At 50.9% G+C, this 26,633-nt stretch overlaps 2 protein-coding genes across 2 annotated transcripts in view; both read right to left on the bottom strand.

The window, feature by feature from the left end:
- The window catches only part of SREBF2 (sterol regulatory element binding transcription factor 2), a 60,511-nt gene extending 50,580 nt beyond the window's left edge, over positions 1–9,931 (bottom strand). The window contains exon 1 of the mRNA XM_082666695.1: positions 9,719–9,931. Coding sequence (XP_082522821.1) covers positions 9,719–9,806 — 88 coding nt within the window. The 5' untranslated portion in view covers positions 9,807–9,931. The remainder of the gene's footprint in view (positions 1–9,718) is intronic.
- A 1,284-nt stretch (positions 9,932–11,215) lies between these two features.
- CCDC134 (coiled-coil domain containing 134) lies at positions 11,216–26,206 on the bottom strand. Its single transcript, XM_082666744.1, has 6 exons — positions 26,094–26,206; positions 25,268–25,389; positions 24,601–24,685; positions 22,613–22,794; positions 22,262–22,333; positions 11,216–13,684 (listed from the first exon to the last, which is right to left on the bottom strand). The coding sequence occupies exons 1-6, from the start codon at positions 26,194–26,196 to the stop codon at positions 13,559–13,561; spliced, it is 690 nt and encodes a 229-aa protein (XP_082522870.1). The 5' UTR covers positions 26,197–26,206; the 3' UTR covers positions 11,216–13,558.
- Positions 26,207–26,633: the final 427 nt, after the last annotated feature.

Below are 26,633 nucleotides of genomic sequence, written 5' to 3'. Positions count from 1 at the left end.
GGCATAGCACAGAAAACATAGTGGACATCTGCAACTTTTGTTTTGTCTGTCATCCTTCAACCCGACCCTCCCATCAGCACCCTGATCTTCCTTTTGGAGAACGCCCACTGGGTGGTCTTGGTGGTAACGTTTCCTGCAGGTCGGCTCTGATGAATGCATGATCCCACCAGGAACATGACTCTTGCAGGAATGACCCCAGGAAGCAGAGACAAGGCAGAGATCGCTGAGGCAGCGCGGTCCTAAACAGGTTGCTCCAGGCTCTCCTCAGCTGGACTCTGCTGCTGAGCTGCCCTTGGCTCCAGCGCATTTTCCAAGTCTGACTCTCCAGGTTTTCTGATCAGTCTGTGCACCATCCTTCCAATAAACTCCTTTTCTGTTTGAGCTAGCCAGAGGCAGCTTCTGCTGCTTATCACCAAGCCTCCTGACTGACACAGGACATACTGAAGCAGGAGAGGGACCCAATCAAAGCTGTGTTTGAGGAAGACAGCAAACAACAGTCATCAAGAGTATAGCCTGCAAATCACCTGAGCACAGTGGTCAAACCTTTCAAAGTGGCTGTACCCCGGTGGGGCTCTTAGGCACATTAAAGTTTGAGACCGTCTGTTCTACACTGTACTATGGCCACAGTGAATCACATATGCCCAGAACATGCCAAATTATTCCCAACTTTGGTCCAGCTCTGTCAAAATGAACATTTTGCCTTTCCAAATTCTCCTTTCTAAAATGCTGTTCACTCACCCTTCACAACTCAGCTCAAACGCCAAAGTCTCTGTGAAGATTTTCCTACTTCCCTTCCTTAGTGCTCCAAAAACCTGGAGTTTATTCCTCTGTTCTGGCCTCTTCTGCATTTTGCTTTGTATTCTGACTGGCTGCTTAGATGTCAGCTCCGTGAAAGTTGGGACAGTTTCATTCATCTCTAACACCCCAGAGTCTAGTGATGTGCTGCGAATGTAGTGGATACTCACACTGAACTGGAATGAACAAAATTTTTTTAATTAAATTTAAAAATTTTAAAACAACTACTGACCAGAACAGGGGCTCCTAGACAGGCTTCCTGAGTCAGGGCATCTCCCACCTCATTCCCACAGGGCAGGGAAGAGTACAGGAGGCCATGTCAGAAGGCCCAAGTTCAACTCCTGACTCCACTTCATGAGCCCAGTAAACCATGGGCAAATCATTTTATCTGTCTCTATGTCTTCATCTGCAAAATGGATATAAATGGATATAAAAATCAAGCGCCTCACAGCACTGTTAGGAAGACAAATGTATCAGAAGGACTTCTGTAAAGTGTAAGGCCTCGTAGGAATGTCCACACTTAGGAAGAAGCATTATTTCCACTTGTTGCTATGGGATGGTGAGGGCCTGAGCTAAGAAGACACCGGTTTAACAAGGCAGTTCCACATCTGGTTCAGTAGCCAGAGGAATTTCATCACTGTTCCAAACTAGACCCTGAACCCAACAGACCAGATGCAGAAGCCAGATTATAAGGGACATTTAGACATGTATTCATTAGCAATTCCAAAGGCCTGAGAGATGCAGAAAGAGTCCTGTTTTCCAGTTTCCAAGCCCTTCAATGGTTTAGGATTAGTTTCTAAACAGAGGTTCCCCAGAGAGCCTTACTTTGAGGCCCAGGCTCTGGGATCTGCTACTCTTTAAAAAATTCCATCATGTCAACAAAGTTTAACCCTTGAGGCTTGTGGTCCAGAAGTGGAACACTTTACCCTGTTCTGTGACTGCTCCTTTGTGTCCCATCCACCACCTTCAAAAGGAAAAGAACAAACATTCCAAAACTGTATTCTAAAAAAGGGCCCTTGGTCCTAAGAGTCAACTTGCAAACTGTAGTTCCTCATTCATTCTCAGATAGAGTCAAAGAGAATGTTATTTTCTGCCCTCTTCCTTTTATGTGCTGTAGCTCACTCAAGTCTTACAACACCTGTGATGCAGACATCCCCACTCCCCACCCCACAGCAGAAACTAAGGGTTAGAGAAGTGCTGCAGGACCCAGGGGAAGTCACTTGAAGTGCCCAGCACAGGGCAGACCCTTCCTGATAAACACATGTGGTCTGAATGTGTACCTGAGCAGAGGATCCTGGGTCTCTCCAGCCTCAGCCCACCACTCCACCTTGTGTTCACAACTCTGAAGCCCGCTACATCAGATGGGGATTTGGCATGGAGTAGAGGAAAAGTACATGGGTTTTGGACTTGGACTCGTGTGGACCGAGGTCACCATTTTATGACTTACTAGTTGTGATCTGGGTCTCAGTTTCTTCATCTGTAACACACCGTGGAATTGAAGAAAAAATTAAGAGCAAAAGACAATGTAGGTAAAGGGCCATACACACTGTGTGAGGATAGGGACCTTGCTTACCCTGCTAGTGCTGTACCCAGAGCCCAGCACAAAACAGGCCCTCTGTAAGGGTCTTAACTGCAGGTCTAACCAGACATGGTGCTGGGCATGTAGCGGGTGCTGCCTACAGTGTGATTTCAAAACCTCATGAAGGATGGAAAAGTAGCAGTGACTGCAGAGACAGTCAGTAATTAATAAAGAATAAGACAGTCACCTTCACCTAGAGAACTGATGCACCTCAGGATAAATGATGGTACACCTGTAGGATCAAGATGAAACGGTCCCATATTTGTTATCAAATACAGTGTATGTCTGTAAAAATCACACAATGGAAAACAGCAATCACAAGTCAATTTCAGTCCTGCCCAACAAATAATCACGGAAAGCCCACCCAACTAGCTCAGAAAAACTACCACAATTGACTTTTAAAAGTTCAAAGGAAAGTATTGTGAGAAGTGAGGCTATTCATAACAAAAGGGCATTTCCTAAAACGTCTGCAGATGTTGGTGAAAGGTGGTCTGAAGAGAATCAGAATGAAAGGAAGCAACTTCCAGAACACTATTTATAGGAATGGAGAGCCCCAAAGAATTTTTATGCGAGGATGGAGGATGCACTGAAATTCTGGGGCAGCAAGGGCTGCCACCAAGACACCAAGAAAAGGAACCCAGACAGGAAAGAGTCCCACTGAAACAATGTAAAGCAAGAAGTCATTTTTCAAGTCCCCCAAGGCAGAGGGCTGAAAATAAGGAACTGCTGCTGTACCTTCAGGAGCAATTTTAAAAGTATAGAGAGCAAGCAAACCAGACAAAGGACCACTCCAAGAAACCAAAGGCAGCAGAGGAGTAAAACAGCCGCAACCACTAGGGTCCTGGGCAAGCAAAGGGAACATTAGAGGCACAGGAAGGGATTGCTCAGAAAGTTGGTGGCTGCCCACTGACTGTCCAGTGGTCTCAAGTATAGAAAAGAAATATGAGGAACCAGGAGGCCAGGACAGAGGGGTCTATACATGTGCATTGTTGGGGGGCTGGGGCAGCATCAGCCCTTAACTGGCATACATGTGGCAAAGAGACAGGCAGAATAAGGGACTAGAGTTCCAGACTCTAGCCGGAAGCTGAGAAGGACAGGCCCTCTCCTCCACACTGGTGGGGGAGTAAACTGGTACATCTAGTGAGGAGAGCAGTTTGACAGGATCTATCAAAACCACAAATGAGCCAGAAGAGGATGTTAGTACCTGCCTCTTCCTTTCACATGTTTTATCTCATTTGACTCTTACAGCACCTATGGTGTAGATATCACCACCCCACCCTGACGCACACTTCCGGTCATTTATCCTGCTCCAACACCTGCACATGTGTGAAGTGACGAATTTACACAGCTATTCGCCACAGCATGTTTTTCATAGTGAGGCTGGAAACACCCTCAAATGTCCAGCAAAAAGGGACTGGATGAATTACAGTGCATCCATACAATGGAAAACCATGCAGCAGTGAAAAAGACTGGAAAGATCTCTAAGGTACGCTGTTAAGTGGAAAAAAAAAAGGGTAAGCTGCAGAAGAACACAGCTTATAGCACGTTATTTGTGAAAAATAAAAAGGGGGGCAAAAATGAAAATCCATACTTGCTATTTGCTTCTATTTGCATTAAGTTTTGAAGGATGTAAAAGAAACTAAAAAATTAATAACTTGGGGTTGTGGGCCCTAAGCAGATGGTGACAGGGCTGGGGGCAAGACTTTTCACAGTACCCTTTCATACTTTTTATTTTGTCATATGAATGTATCACCTTTTTGAAAAGATGAAAATATTTTCCAAGTGGTAAGTTCCAATCACCACAGTAATTTATAACACTGGAAAAGTTTTAAAAAATGAAAGGGCTACAGCTGGCAGTGTGTAAGAGCTGTCACCCAGCTCTTCACTTGAAGAGTCCTTGACGAGAAACACGCACCAACGAACTGACTCCAAAGTGATCTGCTCATCTGTGTTCAGGGCAACAGTACTTATGTTAATGAAAAACTGCAAATGATGCAAATGTTCCACGGGGACATGGATAGGTATTTGCCCCCTCAGATGAATTACACTGGATCACAGGCAATTATACCTCAACTGTTTCAACATACAGCAACCCGTAAGTGAAAATGCTGTAACATTTCATGTGCACGTTAATAAAGTTCAGACAAGAATCCAGCAGGATAGACAATTTGATATTCAGGGAGCGCTATTTGAATAAAGTTGCTTAAGAACTTCTTTTTTAAATTATGAAATTGAGAAAAGAAAAGATCTATTCGATACAGGAGCAAAAATACACTTTTTTAAAAATGCCAAGAAAAAATGCCAAGACCATAGCTGAGTATGAGAATGACAGAAAAGACTGACATGAGAGGCAGGCAGCGCTCAAGAACATTGGACCAAAGGCCCAGGTGTGAATGCAACACGTTTGTCAAGGGCGAAACCAAACAGACCCAGGAAGAAGGAGAAACCCCAGGAGACTGGTTCAGTGGTCTGAGCAACCCTAGAAGATGTATCCCACGAAATGGAACCGGATGAGACCAGGCGCTAAAAACTGGCAGAAAATAAATAAGCTAAGAGCAGCAGCAGCTCTTTCAAGCCAAACACTAGCAACAGTGATATATGTTCTAGTGTCAAGAGAAAGCTTACATCTTCAAAAAGGGGTAAAAAGTAGATCTCTGCTTCACCTCACTGAGCAGTTTTTCCGAAGTATGACTCACTGGAGAGACACGAAGCCAGTTTCTACCCGTCTCCTCGCCTCCCTGCCAGTGGTGTGCTGGCCACACCTTCCCCGACACAGGCTGGCCACTCCGATCTTCCCAGTGATGTGGACACCTCGACTAGGGGCCCACCCAACACCTCAACCTGAAGCGCCTTCCTTTCCTCGTTAGACACACTTTTACAGAGCGCCTCTCCAGTGCCTGACTGCTGGGAGAAGCCAGCAGAGGCCCAAGACAGTGCCACCCAAAGGCTCAGGAACAGCAAGTTACTCTGAAGCCTAGGGCACAGGGTGGGCTACCAGCAAGAGGACTGTATGAATGTAGGTATCTGACTTTGTGAGCCCTTCAGAGCCCACCAAGCAGGGACAGTGACTGACAGCTCAGCCCATCAGTGGACATCATCGTGGAGTTCAGAGCACCAAGGACAAAGACAAGAGCCCACAAGTTTTCAGAGAAAACGTGTCACACACAGAGGGTCAGGAATTAAAATGGTATCAGATTTCTCAACTACTGGAAGCTAGAAAACAATGACGCAATGCCTTCAACCTAAAATTCTAAACCCACCCCAACTATCAAATTGGAGACGTCAGAATATATTTTTAGAGGTAAAGCCCCACAAATTTACCTCTAAAGTACACTTCCTTAGGAAGCTACTGGAGGATGTGCTCCATCAAAACAAGGGAGTAAAAAAAAAAACAAGAACTAGGGAACAAGGGCTTCAACATCGCCCCCGACCCCGGGTGATGGTTAAGGGTAGACCCAGGATAAGTGTGAAACAGCAGACCTAGACAAGCATCAGATGGGGCAAAAAGAGGGAAGGCCCCAGGAGAGACATCAACAAGGGCGATAAAAGGAACTGACTGGACTTCCCTGGTGGAGCACTGGTTGAGAGTCCGCCTGCCGATGCAGGGGACGCGGGTTCGTGCCCCGGTCCGGGAAGATTCCACATGCCACGGAGCGACTGGGCCCATGAGCCATGGCCACTGAGCCTGCGCGTCCGGAGCCTGTGCTCCGCAGCGGGAGAGGCCACAACAGTGAGAGGCCCGCATACCGCAAAAAAAAAAAAAAAAAAAAACTGACAACCAAACTGAGTTTCTGTCACAAGATTTAAGGCTGCATTAGTTACGGGAACATGGAAAGTAAGCAAGTGAATAAATGGGGCTACTATGAGCGCTAGGAAAAAACAAACAGCAACAAAAACCGTAGAGGATCTACCCAAGAGAAAAGAAAACATATGTCCACAGAAAAACCTGTACCCGAATGCTCACAGCAGCTTCATTTATAATAGCCAAAAAGTGGAAACAACCTAAATGTCCAACAACTGATGGATGGATAAACAAAACATGGTGCATCCATATAAGGGAACACCGTGCTGCAACACAGATGAACCTCAACGTTATGCTAAGTGAAGAAGGCCACATATTGCATGATTGCATTTATATGAAATGTCCAGAATAGGCAAATCCATGAGGACAGAAAGTAAATTAGCTCACCGAAAAGTTGCTTCAACCTTCTCCACGGAGAACAGCTGCCTCTACTTGTCCACCCGCCCCCCGCTCACTCCTGACTTCGTTCTGGTTTACCTGGCCTTGGACCACCCCATCTGACTGCTGTGTCAAAGGTGGAACTCCTAATTGCCAAATCCCATGAGTCCTTTCATAGTCTTGTCATCCGTGCTGTCTTCTGCAGCACTATCTCCATCATCCACTAACTGCTCCTCAAAAAGCTCACTTCCCCTTAGGTTATTATGTTTCCCTCACCTGATTTGACCTCCGGTTCCATCTTCTCCTCTCACCTCTATACTCAACTCATCAATATGGGTGGGTGACTAGTCCTCAATCTCCATCCCCAGTTTTAACCTTCTCCTATCTGCCTCCCATTTCCTACTAGCACCTCAATTTCAGTCCATTTAAGACAAATTTTCATCACCTCCCCAAACCAGCTCTTCCTGCTAGCTTCTGAGCCCTCCCAATGCCCAGGATCAAAGCCTTAATGGGATCTTAGGATTCCACCTCTGCTCTGCCTTCAGGGCCAAGTTTCACTGAGGCCATGTCCTGTCACATCCAGCACCTTGCACAATGGCCACTTCTTATCCCCATCCTATCACCTTCTTAGGATCATCACCTCACATCCACATGGCTACCTCCTAGAGGCTGGCATGTGCTCTCAAGGTGACACATACCCTCTCTCCCCCACTACCCACAGCATCTCTTCTTCCTCACCCAACCAGCTCCTAGAAGCATCTGGGCTGGCCAGCTCTGACCTAAGCCAACACCAAGGGCTGAGTCTAGTATAACTTAGAATCCTGCCTAGCTCAAGGTCCCTGGATTCATTCAGGCACCCCACAAATATTTAATTCTAGGTGAAAGAAACAAAATGCAAGGCCCTGGCCCTCATGGGGCTGATGTTCTGGAGGGAGATGGATGGGTAAGTTTTCAGGGATATTTGTGCCTGCAGACCACTGGCCTTCAGCCCTCCCAACCCTTCTTTCCTCTAAGACCCACATCCAGGGCCATCTCCTTGGTGTGGTCTTTCTGGTAAGCCAGGCTTTACCAAGCTCCCTCCACGCTTACTTTCACTAACTGCTCTGCATAACTGTGAGCTGTTCTATACTCAGCACTACAGTTTTACTATTATTCATCTCAAACTCCACAAAGCCATAAAATTCTATCTTTCCTATCTTTTCATGTTCCCTACAGCTCTCACTTGAATACTTGTTGACCAGTGAAGACAGGGAGCCATTTTCTCCCAAATCTAATATGGAGCCCTGTGAAGCCATGGAACCACTGTGGTAGTTTCCACAACATACATATTACTCAGAAATCTATAGGGATAAGGTTAATACTTAACTACCAGGTACTTTAACACATTACAAATTAAGATAAATAAGGATCAGTTTTGGAATGGGAATGCAAAATGCACATGAATTTCTTTGTGTGAGGTTGCTAGTGGACAGTTTAGGACATGCTCCTTACTGGCTGTGTAACCTTGGGTAAGTTAATGAACTGCCTTGAGCCTCAGTTTCAGGATCTATGAAGAGGGGATGAATGTAGTATAACAAGCAGTCTCTACCTGATGGTACTTGTTAAGGATTGAGGACATTAATGTGCAATGACTGCTTAACACGGTGCCTGGCACATTAAGTACTCAAAACATGTTAGCTGCCCTTAAGTTCCAAGAACCTCCCTCCCCCATTTGTCAACACATTTCTGTATTTCTGAGCATTCAGTGGAAAAGTCTGTAGTTAGACTTGGGGCGTCATTTAAGGGTCTTACCACACTGCCTGTATGACCAAAATCAGAAAGAAAAGTCAGGCCAAGGGGTGAAATGTTACAGAAGCAAAATGGGAAACGGATTCTTTTCAATTAGCTGTTGCCACTATCTCTTCCCCTGGAAGAGAATCTTCTGCTGCCTCGGTTTCCTCATCTGTATAATAAGATTGTAGTCATCATACCTGCCTGCAAGGCTGTAGTGAGATCTTGGACATGAAAGCACTTTGTAAACTCAAGAGCACAATGCACCTGAGTTACTGATTAAGAGTACGGGTTCTGGACAATCTAAAATGAGCGACCTTAAACAAGTTAACATTTTCTGGCCTCACTCTCCTGTAAAATGGGAGCAAAAAGAGTATCTATCTTAAAGGACTGTAGTAAGGAATAAGTGAAACAATTTAAGCGTTTGGGGCCTAGAATATCAGAAGAACCCACCTATTCAGAGTTATTATTATGATGACTAACCTATTCACTGGACTCCTCGCCCCCAAGGAGCAGGTGAAAGCTTGATGGAGCAGCGACACCAACACTAGCCCAGGAACTGTGCTCCGTAACCAGCTGGGTGACCTTGGGCAAGTCGCTGACCCTCTCCAAACTTTGGGTTCCGTGATCACAAAATGATCCCTGTGCTCCTACCAGCTCTTCCTCTCCGCTGTTAAGGTCGCCGGAACAAAGGCCACCCGCTCCCCAGCCTGTCCCCGAGGGGCCACAGCTCAAAATTCCTGCTGCTCAACTCCCTTTGCAGCGCAACAGCAGGAGCGCCCGGGTCTCTATCCCGGAGAGATGCGTCCACACTCCGCCGCCACCGCTCGCTTCATCAGCAACTTGCTTCTGCAGCCGCTCGCTGCCCAAAGTTTTCCCAGGCGCCAGGAGACTCGGCCCTGTTTCAACCCCGGGAAGACCACGGGTGAGGGCGCAGAGCCTGGGGTCCCGGCCCGGGGAACCCCAAAGCCGCCCACGCGGTCGGGAGTGGAGTGACAGGTGCGACGCGGAGCCACTGGGCGGGCAAGCGTGACCTCGCACCGCGCGTGTAGGAGCGCGAAGGAGGCAGCGGTCGCGCGCTCTCCTCTGGCTGCTCCCGCCAGGCCCCCGCGACGCCCCCGGCTCCGCGTTCCCGACCCCACGACCCTCGCTGCGCTTCCGGACACGAGGCGCCCCGAAGCAGATCCCGCGGCCTGCCCGAGCGGAACGGCCGGGAGGGGCTCAAACCCACAGCGCCCGGAAGGGTTGGGGACAGCCGGGTCGACCGCGCCTGCAGGGTCTTCCCGCGCGAGACGGGGCTGCCGGGGGGTGGGCGCACGCGCACCCGCGCGCGCCGCCGTAACCCCTTCCTCCCCGAGCGCCCCCGCACTCCCACCCACCCACCCACCACTCACCGTCGATGTCCCCTAGGGTCAGCTCGTCGCCCAGCTCCGTGAGCGTCTCCATGGTCTCCAGACCGCCCAGCTCTCCGCTCCCGTCCATCGCCCGGCTCGGTGCAGAGGAACCCCTGCCGTCCCGCTCAGGGAGACGCGGGGGCGGTGCCGCCGTCACTGCCCATGACACCCAACAGCCCCCGCCGGATACCGCCTCACCGGCCGGTGCCAGCCGCCGCCATGTTTGCGCCGCGCGGGCGGGGCGGGGCGGCATTGCCCCGCCCCAACCCGCGCCCTCTGTGGCCCCGCCCCCAGGCCGCGCGCGCCCCCTTGTTTGTTGTCAATGGGACCAGGCTCGTCCTGGCCAATCGGCGCGCGAAGCAGCGCGTGGGGTGATGGCGCGTCAACGATCAGCAGCTCAGATTTGCATATCGAGGCCCCTCCCCTGGCGGCCTCTTAGCGAATGCGAAGAGAAGCCTCCAGGTCCTCAGCCCAACCTCCTTCCCGTAGTTTAAAGGAACCGCTCCCTTTTCTGTTGGTTCGGCTCCACAAGCTACTCCATCCACCCGCTGGGGAATGAAGGGTTAACACCTTCCACCCCGCCCCCGCCCGCTGGGCGCCCCCAGAGTAAGCCTTGAGCACATTACGTCATCGTCCCAGCTGTCTCTCCCCCACCCTAGCCCCGGTCCCCCCAGCCCGCTTGGGTGGCGGGTAGAATCAAAACTGGACCCCAGCACTGGGGCCCGGAGGAGTATGGAGATCGTTCACGTCGCGTTTCTCCCAAGCCCCTTACGAAGGCGGCTACCGAGGCTCGCGAGCTGCCCAAGTACGGAGTGTATTTTACAAACTCTGCGCCCTTGCACCTGCCGCGACCACGCGCTTACTCCAGCTGCCTCACCCCGGGTACCTCAGAATCTCCTGCAGTCCTTTAAAATAACGCCAGTGCCCGGAACCACCACAGGCATTCTGAGGTGGGTTCCGAGCACATCTTGACAAAGTTCCGCAGGGATTTTGAGGCGCAACCCACCCACGGATTCCCACTCCTTCAGCCACCGCACTTCCAGTGTTGCAGTTGGTCACGATGTAAACAACTGTGCAGGTTTCTAGGAATTTATACTAAGGAATAAACGTATGAGTGCTCAGAGAAGTGTGCCCTCAAAGGAGCTCTTCAGAGTCCGCTGTAACTGGGAAAAACTGGGAAGCCCAATAAGGACCTGATGAATATACCTGTTGACAAAGACTTCCGCGATATATTGTTAAAAGGGAACACTATGTTTTCCTGCTAGTCTGTGAGAGGTAGCAGTTGCTTTGCGGTCAAGACTTAAGAGTTCAAAGGCTGGGTGGAGGCAGCCATGTGGATTCACTTACAAACCGTGTGACTTTGGGCTGGTTAAATAACTTTTTTTTTTCCTCAGTTTTTTTAGCTCTAAAATGGGAACAGTGCACCCTTGTAGTGGTGAAGATTAAGTGAGATCATCTGTACACTCATTTGACAATATTTATTGAACATTTCTGTGGCAGGCAGAGAGACAGTTCCTGCCCTCTGAGAGCTTCCAGTCTGATGAAGAAAACAGGCACTGATATTTAAGACAAAACCTAAAATTATGAGGAGGGAACTGCATCTGGCATAGCTAGGGGAACACACAACACACACAAAGGCCCTGAGGCAGAAGGAGCTGATGCAAGCCAGCACTTGGAATAAGTCCTGACACACAGTGCCCATACAAGGTAGCTACTGTAACTGAAGTTACACGTGATCTGTGTATCACATGAAGGACAAAAAGGATGGAAGGCCCAAGAGCTGAGTGTCAGTGATGGTTATGGGAATGGTGGGATTTAGGGTGAATTTTACTTTTTTCTTGGTATTTCAGTATTACTTAAATTACTTTTGATAATTAACATATATAACATAATAAATAAAGTACCTTATTTGGGGGGAAAAAAGACAAGAAAGTCCTTTTCATTGTTTACATGCAGGAGGGTTGGTATAGATTATACTAGTCTCACCCTGAAACAGAAAACTAAACCCTGCTGCCCTGCTCTGGACTAGGCACTGAGCTGGACAGTGCCACCTGCAACTCCACCATTCAGTGGCTCTCACAGGGCTCCCCACAGTGGGGGGTGACTGTCTGCTGGCATACCATATGACTCACTTTCACTTTGGTCCAATGCCTTCCCATCCCAGAGCCTCAGTAACCCTCTGCAGAGGGCTACCTGAGTACCAGGAGATCAGGTAAATGGGCACAGTGCCTCCCACTCTGCAGCTGTTCCCATAGCTCCCAGCTGGAGCTGCCCGGGGAAGAGAGCAGAGTGGTTCTGTTTGTACCTTTGAAGGTGTCAGATGGGAAAACTTGGGCCCACTGGAGGGTGGAGAGGAAGGGATCAACCAAGATGGTGAGAAGTGAAGGTATAGAAGGAAGAACCCAGGAGGATAAAGATGCTAAATGGGACAGAGGTGAACACAAGTTAAGACTGGGCTCCTCTCTTTGGCTGTGCATATAGTGGGTGCTCAGCAAATCTACGGGATGACCAAAGAACCATCAGAGAAGGGCTCTTGTCACTGAGAAGCCAGGCCCCAACCTCAGAGAAGCAGTTTAGGGCTGGCCAGACGGTTCAGACATTATCAAATTCATTACACCAATGAAGCCACAGCACAGGTAAGGGGTGGGCCAGGGTCACTCCGCAAGTCTGATGGGCTAAGACCCTGGGTCTCCCTTGGGCACTGTTAGTGGTAGAGAGTTGGGGACAGTTGTGTGTCTCTCCCCTGGCTTGGCAAAGTCAAAGAGACAGAGCTAGAATTCCCCCCAGAGCCCCTCCCTTCTCTGCCTGGAAGGGATATGACAAGGGCGGCAGCCCACTCAGGGCCTAACTCCCTCTGCAGCTTCCCTGCTCCATGGCCCTGGTCTTTTCTTACACACCTCCTGACACAGGGAGCTTGCTATCTGATCAATCCAGCTTGGAGTAGCCCTACCATTACAAAGCACAGCCTCCTGCAGAGCTGCAGCCTGTCCCCCAAGAGCCCCCACCCGCAGGCTATGGTCTCCCTGCGCTGCCAGAGAGGACAAGTTGCTTCTTCCCCGAGCCTGCTCAATGACTTCCCTGGATACCTGAGGACAGAGATCACGCTGCTCCAAGGCTGTCTTGGGCTAAACACCCTCCCAGGATACTTCCGGTCCCTTCTCAACACTGATCCCTTGTCCATGACAGTGCTGAGAAGGGAACTGGAGGTCAAAGCCAAGCCCCTGCTTTGCTGCCCCGCCAGGGCTTGAGGCTCCTCTGAGGAGGAGGAATATCCTCTAAGGTGGTCTCTACATCTGAGGGCCCCCTATCCCCTGACCCAGGCCCCTCTCACCTGCCCCATGGAGAGGCTCCCTGGGGCCCAAACCAACCTGCTAGCCCAGAGCATTTGCTGGCTTTTATTGTCTCTGCAGGGGACAACTGTGCCAGGCAACTCGGTGACACAGTGGGGCCAGCAGCAGGCATGACACCTCCACACATGGCTCAGAGCCTAGCTCTGCTGCCTCGCCAGGAAGGGCAGCAGCCAGCCGGCCAGCGGTCCTAACCCAGCGGGAGAGTCCAGCCCAGGATCCCTCCTGCTCCCCCCAGCGTCTCTACAGGGTTAGGTCTGCAGCGCCCTCTGAAGGCTCCCTTGGCACCCCTCCAGGAAGGTCCCTGGGGAGAAATGCAGCCCTCTGCGGCCCAGTCCCTTCAGCTGGGGCTCAGAGCCGGCTCCAGGGGTCTGAGCAAACTCGGCCTCCCCTCTCACAGGGGCCAGCTCTCACCACCAGTCATACCGCTGCATTCTCCTCTTCCTCCCGACTGGCCTCCTCCTGGCCCCCTGAGCCCTGGGCTGCTCCAGGGCTATAACTCGGACTGGGATCTTGAGATCCGAGGGCCTTTTCGGATCTCTTTCCGCTTCTCCTCTTTCTTCCGGCGTTTCTCCTCTCCTCTCAGGGCCTTCTGGAAAGGGTCAGTGCTGGTGCTGAACTGAGGGGAAGAACAGAGTGGTCTGATTAAGTCTGCTGGCAGCAAAGAGTTCCCTCTGAGCTAGGCTGCTGTGGGGACAGGAAGGTCACTGAGACACAGGCCCTGCCCTCGGGCAGCCCGCAGACATGGAGATAGTTAAATGGGCTTGGGGAAACTGCTGAGCGGGTCTTGGAAGATAAGCAGGAGCTTGCCAAGCAAACAGGACGAGGGACGAGTACATTCCAGGCAGAGGGACAGGTGCTGAACCTACATGGCGCATCTGAGAAACAACAGAAAGACTCCACTCAGGGTGAAGGGGCTGAGTGCCGAAGACCACCACAGACTCCCAGAACCCCGAGGAAGAGATGGCAGCCGGCAAGAGTAAGACAACAGGGGTCCTGCCACTTGCGAACAAGTTGCAATGTCTAGGCAAGGGAGTGTACGGGAAGCAGGTGGGCCAGAGGTTAAACCGGCAGAGCCTGAAAGAGGTGGAAAGACGACAACAGTGGTGCCCAGACTCGTGGCTTCCACAGTGGATGCACGGTGGTACCCAGTGAGGAGATGGGAACACAGGGCGAGCTGGGCAGGAGGATGAGGACTTCAGCCGGGGTCCTCCCCAGGCCCTCTGCTCTTCTTCCCCCACTCTCCAGACTGGCTCATCTGACCACAGGGCTTCCGTTCCACCTCTATGGTCAGTTACCACTCAAATGTGCATCTCCCTATCTAAATGCCTGTCTGACACCTCCACTAATGTGCAAACGTGCCCCAAGCCCAGCATGGCTCCATCTCCCCAAAACCCAGTCCCCTTCCAGAGTCTCTGTCCTCATGAACAGCAGTGCCCCACAACCCAGTCGAGGCAAGCAGGGCAGAGACCAAGCATTGCCCCCACCCCCACCCCTACCCCTCACAGTCCATTGCCAAGGCCTGGCCCATTTTACCCCCTAAGTCTCAAACCCATCTACTTCTCTCTGTCTCGCCTATCCTACTGCTACCCCCATCACCTCCCCCACCGCCCTCCTGATAAATCTGGGCATCTCCCAGGGTCTCTCCACACCCTCTTTGGCCCCTCTTAAGCCATTCTCCTCACTGCAGTTAGCTACTTTCAAAATGTAAGTCTGACTCCTGCTTAAACCCTTCCACGACTCTCCATTACTCTCAGGACAAGGTTTCACACAGCTGCATCTGCAGGTCCACCCTGCCCCCCTCTCCTCCTCCCTCACTTCTGGTCCCTGGGCTCCTTCACTCCCATTTCCAGGCCTCTGCACGTGCTGTGGCTCTTCCCAGCCCCCACCCCCTCTGCCACATTAGCTCCAGCTCAGCTGTCACCGTCCTTGGGGACCTGCCCTGGCTCCCGGCTGGGGCTGCCTCCTCTGTTTCCTTCTCAGTGCTTCTCCCCTGCCACCAGCTGCCTCTGTGACCACCTGCTTCGTGCCTGTTGCCCCCACTGGACCACACTCTCCACGAGGACAGGCAGATTGTGTCGGATGCTGCTCACTGAGCCACAAGCCCCCAGTGCAGGGCCTGCTGGGCTTATAGATGGCACTTAGCATGTATTTTTTAAATGAATGAATGAATAACGTTAGAATATGAGATACGATAGTACCCAAAACTCAGGTAACCTTGTTGTGAGATACACCCATTTTATTTGTTCATACGATAAATCTGATAAATGTCTGATCAAGGTAGATGTTAAAAACAAATTAGGAGCTCCACCTTGTGGAGTAATCCACCTACCATGTTAGACTGAACCACAAGTCTGGAAGATGGGATGAAGCCAGAGAAGTGCAGCCCAGAGAGGGTAAGTGATCTGCTCAAGTCACACAGCTAGCCCCAACTGGGGCTAGCCCCCAGGCCTCCCACTTCCCTGACCAGTGCTTTCCTTATCACACTCTGCCTCCTATCCCTACAAGTTAATTCTGATCCTCTTGGGAGGAAGGAGGAGCTGGGAGACCCCTCAAGCCACAGAGGACTCCACACTCTTGGCTCCGGCTTGGGGAAGGACAAGTCAAGAGATCCTGGCCCCACCAGCCCCAGCTAGGTGGATCAGAAGAGAAACAATGCCTATCCCTTTCCTGGATCTCCTCCCCGCTAGATCTGGCTAATGCCTACTTTAAGTTCTGATGCTAACCTCGAGTGGACCCTTCGTGCTGCCTGACAATCCAGAATGTTTCCCTGGTCTACTCACTCTCCTGCTCTCCTAGACACACCTTCTCCTAGAACCTCCATCACTCCTCCCCTCCTCACTCGCAGCCCATGACCTTGCTTCCTGTTCCAAAGAGAATGGAAACACTCAGAAGACAACTTCCGCAAGCTCCCACCACCATACCCACCAACCCACTTGCTGCTGTGCCCACACTGCTCTTCCAAGCTAGGCCACGCCCCCCCCCACGCCGGGCACCAGCTCTCCTCTCCCCCCTCCCTTCCTCAGGGATGAGGCTCCAGCAACTCTCCTACCCCTGCACCATCGGTTCTTCCTCCCTAATAGGTTGGGGGGTCCCATCAACATGCAAACGTGCTGTAGTCTCTCCCATCACACTAAACTTTACCCTGGAACCCACACCCTCCTCCAGCTAGTCTCCCGTTGATCTGTTCCCCTTGAAAACAAAACCTTTATCATAAGCGACAAGGATATACTGTACAACATCGGGAATTATAGCCATCATCTTGTAATAACTTTTAATGGAGTATAGTCTGTAAAAATACGGCATCACAGGCTTCCCTGGTGGCGCAGTGGTTAAGAATCCACCTGCCAATGCAGGGGACGCAGATTCGAGCTCTGGTCCGGGAAGATCCCACATGCCGCGGAACAACTAAGCCCGTGCGCCACAACTACTGAGCCTGTGCTCTAGAGCCCGCGAGCCACAACTACTGAAGCCCGCATGCCTAGAGCCCGTGCTCCGCAACAAGAGAAGCCACCACCGTGAGAAGCCTGCGCACCGCAACCAAGCGTAGCCCCTGCTCGCCACAACTAGAGAAAGCCTGCATGCAGCAACAAAGACCCAACACAACCAAAAATAAAAATAAATTAATTAAAAAAAAAAAACTGAATCACTATGCTGTACACCTGAAACATAAAAAAAAAAGAAAAACTCTTCAAAAGCGTCACCCGTACTTGATGGGATGCGTCCACTTCCTTTCCTCTCATTTTCTCCAAACTCAGTCTTTTGTCCCCACCACTCAACCAAAACAGCTTTTACTGAGATCTCTGATGGCATGTCTCCATGCTGCTAAATCCAGTGGCTGATTCTCAGCCTCATCTTCCTTGACCCTCCAGCAGCATCTGACAGGAAGATCACTTCCTCCTTCTTGTCACTTTCCTCACACGGCCTCTGGGAAATTATTCCCTCTTGGGTTTGCTACCCTAGCACTGACTGATCCGTCTTGGGGTGCTCTGCGAGTTCCTCCTCATTCTCCCGTCTCTAAGTGCAGGCACATCTCAGGCCTCAGGCCTCAGACCACTGCTATACCTGCCCTGCCCCCCTGCTACTCTCACATTTGCAGCTCTAGCTTTAAGCTCTCCCCTGAAACCCAGTCATATACCCAGTCGCCTCCTTGACATCTTCATTCAGATGCCCATCAGGTCCAGAAACGAGGCCTTGATCCCCGATCCAGCCCTCGACCTTGTCCCACCAGTCTGCCCATTTTAGAAATGGCAGTCCCATTCTTCCACACACTCAGGTAAAAAATCGTCGAGTCATCCTTAATGCAGCTCTTTCACTCCAGATCTGCTTCCTTAGTGAATTTTATTGGCTCTGCCTTCAAAACAACCAAAATCTGACCATTCCTTGCCAGCACCATTGTTGTCACCCTGGTTCAAGCCACCATTAATTCCCAAATAGACAAGCACAGCATCCTCCTTACCAGTATCCGTCTCCTCCCTGGTCCCCCTCACTATTCTCCACACAGCAGCCAGGCTGATCCTTTAAAAGGATAAGTCAGAGACCCTCACCCTGCTCCTATGTGTCTTGGAGCCAAAGCCCTTGAGAAGACATGCAAGGGTCCTGTGCTCTGGACTACAACTCTGACCTCACCCCCTCTCACACTCCCCACCCTTCCAAATATGCTTCCAATTCAGGGCCTTTGCACTTGCTGCTCCTTCAGCCTGGAATGTTCTTCCCCAGAGACAGAGCTGGCTCCCTTGCTGTTTCACGTCTTTGCAGTAAGAACCTTCTGTGTCCAAGTCATGTGAAATAGCAACTGTACACCCATGTTACCCCTGGAATTCCTTAACCACGTTCCTCTGTTTTTCTCCGTAGCCCTTATCACCACCTATCATATATTTTTTATTGACTGTCTATCTCCTACAACTAGAATGCCATTCCCAGGAGGGCAGAGCTAGAACGCTTCTCTAGTGGCTGGGATTCAGTAGATACTCACTAAACGTTGAACAAATGCATGTGCTATGCCTCTGAGCCTTTGTGCAAGCTGGTCCCTCTGCCTGGGAAGATCTTCCCTGAGTTGGTCAACCCCGCACTTCTTACTTATGCCAGAGCCTCCACCCCCTACTTCCATAGGCTCCCTCGCATGGGTCCTTCCCTCTTGCACTGGTACAGAGATCATGCTAGATTGGGACTGTGTTTCTCTGCTACCTTCCCCAACAGACGGTGAGCATCTTCAGAGCAGGGAGAGGGCCAGAGCAGGGAGAGGGCCAGCTCCCTCTGGACTGGGACAGTGGCCAGCACGAAGCCTGAGACAAGTTAGCTCTAGTGATGGGTATGTAGTAGGAGGGGACTCCCGGAACGCCCACTGGTATGGAGAGAATGCCCAAGGTGAGCGGAGCAAACCTGGACTGTTGCTGGTGGACAGGTCCACACGGGATACCAAAAAGTTGAGTAAAATCTTGGGACCGTCCCCAGCCAATAAAAGGAAAGTATGTTGCTTCTGAGGTATGCCCAAGCAGAGCACATTATGATGAAGCTAAATTACATCTACCCTGGAGCCCATTCTCTCAGTGCCCCATGCTCTCACCCTCCTCGTGTGTGAGAGGCATTCATGATCTGCAGGGCAAGAAGAGCCAGTGACACAGCAAAAAAAGCATCTCCACGGGAGCCCCCTCATTGGGAAAGGCAATCTGCCATGGCCTTGAGCATCCCTGCATGTTCTTGCCGTGTAACCAAGAACCCAGTCCTGACTGTTCTTACCCAGGCCATTTATCAGGGTTGTGACTGCAGCAAGCAACCTTGAAGGATGTGTCATCTTGGTTTTACATGAAGGGGAGGCAGCTACGCTAGTGTGGAAAACCATATCCCCCACTCCGTCACCTGAAGCAAAGCCACTAGTTCAACATGGCCCTCGAGTCAGAGGTTCCTCTGAATAGTCAGGTCTGTCCTCTGATTGTTCACCTAAATGAAGAGCTAATGGTGCTGTGCAGAAGAGTTAACATAGCTGGCCTCACTGCTATCTTTTAGAAGGCTTGCTTCCAAGGTTGGTCCTTGGCTGGTGTCTGGGAACTTGGTTTCTGGGAGGGATTCCCATCACCCTAACTGGTAAGAGTGGCTCACTGCACCTAAACTGTGCAAAAATGTGGTTTATGCTAAACACCCACTTTCCTTCTGGAGTCTGGAATTTGGTATGTGCTAGGCAGAGGGTGCCTACGTGACCAGTTCCCAGTAAAAACTCTGGGCACTGAGTCTTTAACAGGCTCTCCTGATAGACAACTTTTCACACGTATTTTTATAACCTGTTGCTGGGGGAATAAATTGTGTCCTGTGTGACTTCACTGGGAGAGACTCGTGGAAGCTTGTATCTGGTTTCCCTTAGACTTCACCCAAGAAGCATTTTCCCTTTGCTGATTCTACTGTGGATCCTTTCACTGTAATAAATCATAGCCTCGAGTACACGTACACACTGAGTCCTGTGAGTCCTCCTAGCGAGTCATCAACCTTGGGGCGGCTTTGGGAACCCTCGGCACAGGTGACCACGGGCAGCAGCAGCCATCTGGCCCCAGGGATGACACTGGAAGACCAACTGCCATAAAGGCTAGTAAGACAACAATCTGAATTAAAAGCCGTCACTCTTGCCTAGACAATATTCCTAATGACCAGGCATGCTGTATTCTTACTGACTGTTGTCAGTGTCCTAGCCATCTGGTCTGCCAAATGAGCAGGCTACAAACTGGCAGATCAAAGATGGCCATCCCTCCTGGGGGGCCATGAACTGTGGAAACAAACTGTGGTTGACAATGGGGCAGTCTGGGCCACTCGCTTAGATGCTCATAGCCAATTCTCTGATGAGACCAACCAGAATCAAAAGGCTGATCAAGCCTACACAGCCCAGTTGACTGGCACTGCCACCTACATGCATCATTGTACTAAGTGTGGCAATACTCTCACCACCATGGACTGACACAAAGCAGAGGACTCCGTATTTCTGGTTCAGCTACCTAGAGTCCCTGGTTGGAACAGTATGGCCCAAGATCGTTAGAATAATGACCACTTGAGGGACTTTCCCTGGCGGTCCAGTGGTTAAGACTCCACGCTTCCACTGCAGGGAGCACGGGTTCGATCCCTGGTTGGAGAACTAAGATCCTGAATGCTGCGTGGCACGGCCAAAAAAAAAAAAAAAGAATAATGACCACTTGGTTCAGTACGCTCCTTGCCACGTCTCCCTGTAGTGGCCCATGTGGGCCAAGATGGGAGATATGTGTCTGTAGAAATCTTGCAAAAATGCCCTTGTCCCACTCACATATGACCCTTCTGAACAAAAAGTCTAGGTGAAAGTAGGGAATAATTGGAGAAAAGTGAAATTATAGGTCCTGGGATGTGACATGTTGATTTTGTACCAATAATCTGGGGAGGGAGTGCCTTAGATCCCAGGAGGTGTGTGGAACAATTAATCCTCTTTGTCCTTTAGATCCAGCACTGCCGCCTGGCAAAACAATCCTAGGGTCCACCCAAGCCAAGCGGCAGCTGCAGTTGAGAGTCAGACCAGCTGTCCAGTGTGTCATTCTCAACCACGTGATGGGAAAATTCACATAGACGCAGTCAGTCCTGAACTATTCTGCTGTGTCTGATACCATCCAAGGCAGCTCCCAAAGTAACCCTGTGTAGACACACAGACCAGAACAACCTTGTTTCAATCTGACATACAAATCCATCTGCTTCTCCTGATCCCTGAGTGACCCTGGTTATGCCATGTAGGGCAACCGAGGCTGCAACTCAGCAGCAACACTGCCTCCAGAGCTCAGCCAAACAATGCAATGGTGACCCAAATCAAGTGGTAACATGTAGGAGACAGTGGGCCGCAGAATGCCTCTCCACTGGGGATGAGCGTTGCTTTGGGTCTATCTCTTGCCCCTATAATCACTGGCAATGGCATCAAAGATCAGCAGCTCAGTCGAAACCCTTGTATGGGTGGTAACAGATGATAGATTGGTCTTAGACGGCGTGCTGATTTTCGAATGTAAGACCTACTGCCCCCGCCCCCCAGGACTTATCAGAGCTGGCTAAGTCCAGGACCCTGGAGCATATGGTTGAGATCAACACTGCGTGTGGCCTCATCCTGCTGCTTAGAGTCCTACTGACAGGAGTCTGAGACAAGCTGAACAAACGTGGTCCTAGTCTCTACTGATCAGATGAATCATGGAATAGGACATTCCTGTAGAAATGTGAGTTAAGCCAAGACACGTAGGGCTGATGGATGGACCGTGGGGAGGTGATCTCCAACGCCCTGCACATTCTTGCTGGTACACCAGACCACTCTGTACCTGGGCCATTTCTCAGGTTGTGTTTGCAGAAAGCAACCATGAAGGATGAGGTGATGTCTGCCTGCAAAGACTTGGTTTTCTTCTGTTCATTATAAAGGTGGTGAATTTCCCAAGCTTGGTGCTTCTAGACTTGATGCAAACCCACTGCATGGGTGGCATTTGCCTGGGCCCCTCTGTGTCACCCTCCTGGGACTTGGGGAATACGGGAAACCCACATGACCAGGCCAACAGCAACTGCTTTTGCTGCAATAAACTCTGATGTCTCTAACCTGTCAGCATCCATAAAACAGCAGCAAAATCCTAAACCTTCAGAGGTCCCTCCCTACACCTGAGGAGAGCTTGTGATTTGAGGGGTACAGTGCTCTGGCCCTTCCTCCCTGCCGCTCAGGCCCTGCCCTGCCACCTCTGATCTCTTCCTCCCCTCTACTGTGTGTCCGTATCTGTCATGCTTCCCCTGCAGCCTCCAGCTCTCAGAGCCCACCTCAGCCCCTAGGAGGAGAACATGTGCAGGAATGTGGGACAGAAGCCTGGCTGGGTGCTCAGAGGCTCAAGGGCAGAGAAGCATGGCCTGACCTCCCATGGCTTCCCTGACATTCGCCTGATGGGCACAGTGCCTACCGTACACTGGGATGGATGTGTTCATAGCCTCTGACTGGCCCTCACACCTGAGGTCCACACCGCATGGACAGACAGGGAGCTGAGGCTAAGACAGGGCCAGCAGCTTGCCCAAAGGTACCAGTGAGCGAGTGATACTCAGGCCCAGACCCAGGCACTTCTGGCTCCAAGTCCAAAGCCCTCACACTCCACTCTAGGTGCCCCAGCCCCTGCAGGCCCTGGCCTCCCAGGGCTCAGCAGAGGCCAAGCAGACATGGCCACAGGTCCCAGCAGCTCACCTCTGTGTGGTCTACTTTAAATGGGTTCTGGAAGTCAGAGTCTTTCTCGCTGATTCCCAGCTCCTGGGCCATCTGCGGATGAGGAAAAGCTAGTCATCCTCTGCCTTCTCCTGCCTCCTGCTCACCCAAGGGCCACCCCCTTCGAGGCCTGAACAAATGTGGGCCAGGTGGTGACCCCTAGGGACCCAGGTCAGCATAGAACCCCATGAAAGGGCACCTCAAGGTGGCCCAAGGCTTATCACAGAAAACGCAACCAAAGGCTGACATTCAGGCCTCACTAAAGGCAGATGCGTGGCTCACAGCATACCACCAGACAGAGGGCTCCCGGACCTCCTCCACCCCAGTCCTTACCAGGCGGAGGATGGGCGAGTGGGGGCCCTGGTCAAAGACGCCCGACTGGTTGCAGAAGCTGATGCCCCAGCGGATGAGGAGGTTCCAGTTGGAGTTGTGGTCAAAGCAGTGGTGCACGATCCTTGGGAAGCGCAGCACCACATCACCGAAGAAGGCTGTGTTCTCCACCACTTGGGAGAAAGCTGGTGAGAGGACCCTGATGAGTGGCCAGGGGAGATGCCCTTCTACAGCCCTCCTGGCCAGCCCTACGCACCCTCCAGAGAACAGAGGCAAGCCCACTAATCAGAGAAGGGGAACGGTGCCTGAGGCCCACAGGCTGCTGACCACATGTACAGTGCATGCTAAGGGCTTTATGTCTACCAGGTCACTGAATCATCAAAACCACCTTTAGAAGGAGATGTGTCTGCTATTCCCATTTCTCACATGGGAAACTGAAGCTGACGGCTCGTGAGTAGCAAACCTGGGCTGCAAACCCAGGGCTGACTCCAAAGGACATGCTCTTTCCCCTGTATCTCACAGCTCAGAAAACTCGTTTGCCATGGGGACCAGAGAGGTGGGTGTCATTTTGCACATGGAGGCATATGCAGCCCATGAGGCTTCGCTGGGCCTAACCTCCCCAACTTGGTATCCTAATGTCCAGAGCTGGGCCCTTTTGTTAACACAACTACAGTGTCTGTGAGGGGTCAGTTCTGTTAGGATGGCCAGGGAACACATCAGGGTTTGTTTTCTTTTTAGCGTATGCCCAATTTTATTTTAAATGCTTAAGTTCTTATTTTGAAATAATTTTAGACTTACATAATACACCACAAAATTCCTTCACTGGCCTTCCTCTAATGTTATCATCTTACATAACCATTGCACAACTATCTAAACCAGGAAATTAACATTGATACAATACTATTAATCAACCCACAGACCTAATTTGAATTTGGTCAGTTTTCCCACCAATATCCTTCTTCTAGTCAACAAATCAGTTTAGACTGAGTTTAGTGTCCATTATGGTGGCAGGTCCCCGAACCCAGGCTAGCATGAAGAATAGTAACTATACACCCAGCCCTGGTGGCAGCCCCTGTTTGAGTGACCCCTATAGATAAGGCCCAGGCAGCGCTCACCAGCACTGGCCAGGCCACACAGAGATAAGCAGACTCCTACAAAGATATGCCAGGTTGGGTCTGAGACAAGTGGGGCAGGGACCCCTGGGCTTCAGAACGATCTTGAACCGCAAAGAACTCAGGAGTTCGCTTGGTTTACAGGTAAGAGCCAGGCAAACCGCCTGTCCTCTTTCACGTGGAAACTGGAGGGAATAGTGCCTTCCTCAGTTATCATGGAGATTAGAGATATTTGTAACGTGCCCAACATTCAATACGTAAAAGCTCCTTCCGTCCTGTCTCAGACAGTGCGACCTAACAAACTCTACTGTTAGAATGTAACCAGTTAATGGGGAGAAATTACCACTGAAGAGAAATTCTTGGAAAAGGAGATGAAGGGATTCAAAATATTCTTTTATTTATCTATGTTGGTCTCACCTTGTCTCAAAAAGGATTTAAGGGGGTTGAAGCTTTTAGAACAGTAGTAAAGAGTGAAGGTAACTGCTCCCATGGGCCAGTCACTTCAAAAGGCCTCAGTTCTTTCTCCTATAAATGGGAACCACCCTTGCCATCTCTACCAGGAGGGTCAGGGTGGTGAAGGCAAGGATTTCTGGAGGGGAAGTGGGCAAAGCCTCCTCCCTAGTTCCCCCATCTCAAACACCTAACCACACGACAGAATATATGTGTCAGGGACACAGAAACTGGCTCTGAAACGAGCCGAGAAACACTCGGAGAATCATATACTAAGTGCCCAACTACCCAAAGAGACTCCTTGGAAGGTGCCACAAGAGGGTACTTCCAGAGAGAGAAAAGAGTGACAAGAACAAGAGGGAAGGAGCAGCTAGAGAAGATCAAGGATGGAGTGGGGAAGAGGAGAGGGAGAGATTGGGAAGACCATACCATCCTTCAGTTTCTCGTCCTGGGGGAAGGGCCCATCTGGGAGCACATCTGCAGCAATGAGCACTGTCCGGGAGTCCTCCAGCACCTGAGGGAACCCCACCTGGGCTGAGTGGCTTTGAAAAGGTCTTCCCAGACCGGCCCCAGCCCCATTTACTTCAACCCTACTTCAAATCTTCTGTGAGGGGCTTCCCTGGTGGCACAGTGGTTAAGAACCTGCCTGCCAACGCAGCGGACACGGGTTCGAGCCCTGGTCCAGGAAGATCCCACATGCCACGGAGCAACTAAGCCCGTGCGCCACAACTACTAAGCCTGCGCTCTAGAGCCCACGAGCCGCAACTACTGAGCCCGCGTGCCACAACTACTGAAGACTGTGCTCTAGAGCCCGTGCTCTGCAACAAGAGAAGGTACCGCAATAAGAAGCCTGTGCACTGCAATGAAGAGCAGCCCCTGCTCACTGCAACTAGAGAAAGACCGTGCATAGCAACGAAGACCCAACATACTCCAAAATAAATAAATAATAAAATAAATTAATTATATATAAAAAAAAATCTTCTGTGCATGCGCTTCCCCCTCATTGAACACCATCCCCTTGGGGAACTCCTACGCATCCATCAGTGTCCAGATCAAAGACCAGGCCTGCCATGAGCTGCCCCCTGCCTGCATGCACCTTAAAGAGTCCCTTGAGCATGACATCAAGGATCTTGTACTGCTGGTGGACATCATTCAGCTGTGCTAGGTTTTTCAGCGCCAACAGCTGCTCCCGCCGCTTCACCTCAAACATCTTCTTGTCTGAGCAGCATTAAGTTAAGGAACTGGCACCAGTTCTCCTGCCTGGATAATCCAGTGGTCCCGATAGAGAGGGCCCACCCTGGCCAGCAAGTCTCTGCCAGGGGCATAGATGTGCATGCCTGGGACTCCCCAGGGAACGAATACACTCTCCGAGAAGCATATGAATCCTGCAACATATCATTCATCCACTTCACAGAGGATTCCACACCCGACAAACTGAATACAACCCTCAGGACCTGGCTCCTGCCCTCCCCTCCCCGTGGTCTTTCCCCAGTCTCCTACAGCCACTCACTGCTCCCAGAACCTCCACCCCTCTGCTCACACTGTATACTCTGCCTGGGGTGCCCCCCACCCTTCTCTATGAGTTTCTATTCTTTCAAGACCCAGCCCTTGGGTAGGCAGCCCAGTATGCCAGGGCTTGGTCTCCAGCCAGGGTCTCACCCAAAAAGAATGAGGCACATGTACAATCCTCAAGAGTCCTCATGGCTCTGAGATATATGCTTTGCCTTCTCAATTTAACATATGGGGAAACTGAGGTTCAGAACAGAACTGACTTGAACAAGGTCTGGTTAGAGCACCTTACTTTTTCTCCCCTGTTCCTATTAGGGGGTTCTGCTCCATCCCTGGAATCTCCCAAGGGGTTGTGGGTATAGAGGAACCTCATTTATAGACCCCTCAAAAATACCTCCAATCCCAAAGGATACAGATCTCCAGGCTCGGGTCCAGGGAGGTCCTCAGGGTGTCTGTGACTCCTGTCCCAGACAGTAGCAGGACAGAGAGGAAGGCCAGGAACCGAAGAAGGTCCATATCTAAGACTCTGGAGCTAGGGGAGTAACCCAGACAAAGAAGGTGAGACCCAGAGCTTGGTGTTACATGAAACAGAAAGTGAGTTGAACAGCAACTTCCCCTGATAATGACACAGCCTCCAAACACCAAGAACCCAGCTTTGGGAAGCCCTGGATCCCCAGTTCCTAGCCCAGGGCCAGTGACCAACAGACACAAAATAAAGACATGGGATGATAGGAGGGAGGGAGAAAGATAAAGTCAGCAAGGCAGGGATACTTAGAGAACAGGGATCAACGCCTGGAACCCTGCACTGGAGCTCTGGCTCTGTCTGACTTCGGGACCTCGGGCAAATTGCTCAGCCTCTCTAAGCTTCATCTTCCTCACTGCAAAATGCGGATAAGGAAGTCATCTCCCTGTTGCAGAGACAGAAGGCTGGGTGAGGCACTGTGCCTGAGGAA

Source organism: Grampus griseus (genome assembly GCF_964374135.1).
Source record: "Grampus griseus genome assembly, chromosome: 11".
Lineage (NCBI taxonomy): Eukaryota > Metazoa > Chordata > Mammalia > Artiodactyla > Delphinidae > Grampus > Grampus griseus.
Note: the sequence above shows the minus strand (reverse complement) of the source record. Positions and strands in the feature narration are given on the sequence as shown.

Coding starts and splice junctions, on each gene's coding strand:
- CCDC134 (XM_082666744.1), bottom strand. CDS start 26,196: ATGGACCTTCTTCGGTTCCTGGCCTTCCTCTCTGTCCTGCTACTGTCT. Junction 22,334..22,612: donor ACTCGCCCATCCTCCGCCTG/GTAAGGACTGGG, acceptor CCTCATCCGCAG/ATGGCCCAGGAGCTGGGAAT. Junction 13,685..22,261: donor TTAAAGTAGACCACACAGAG/GTGAGCTGCTGG, acceptor TCTTCCCCTCAG/TTCAGCACCAGCACTGACCC.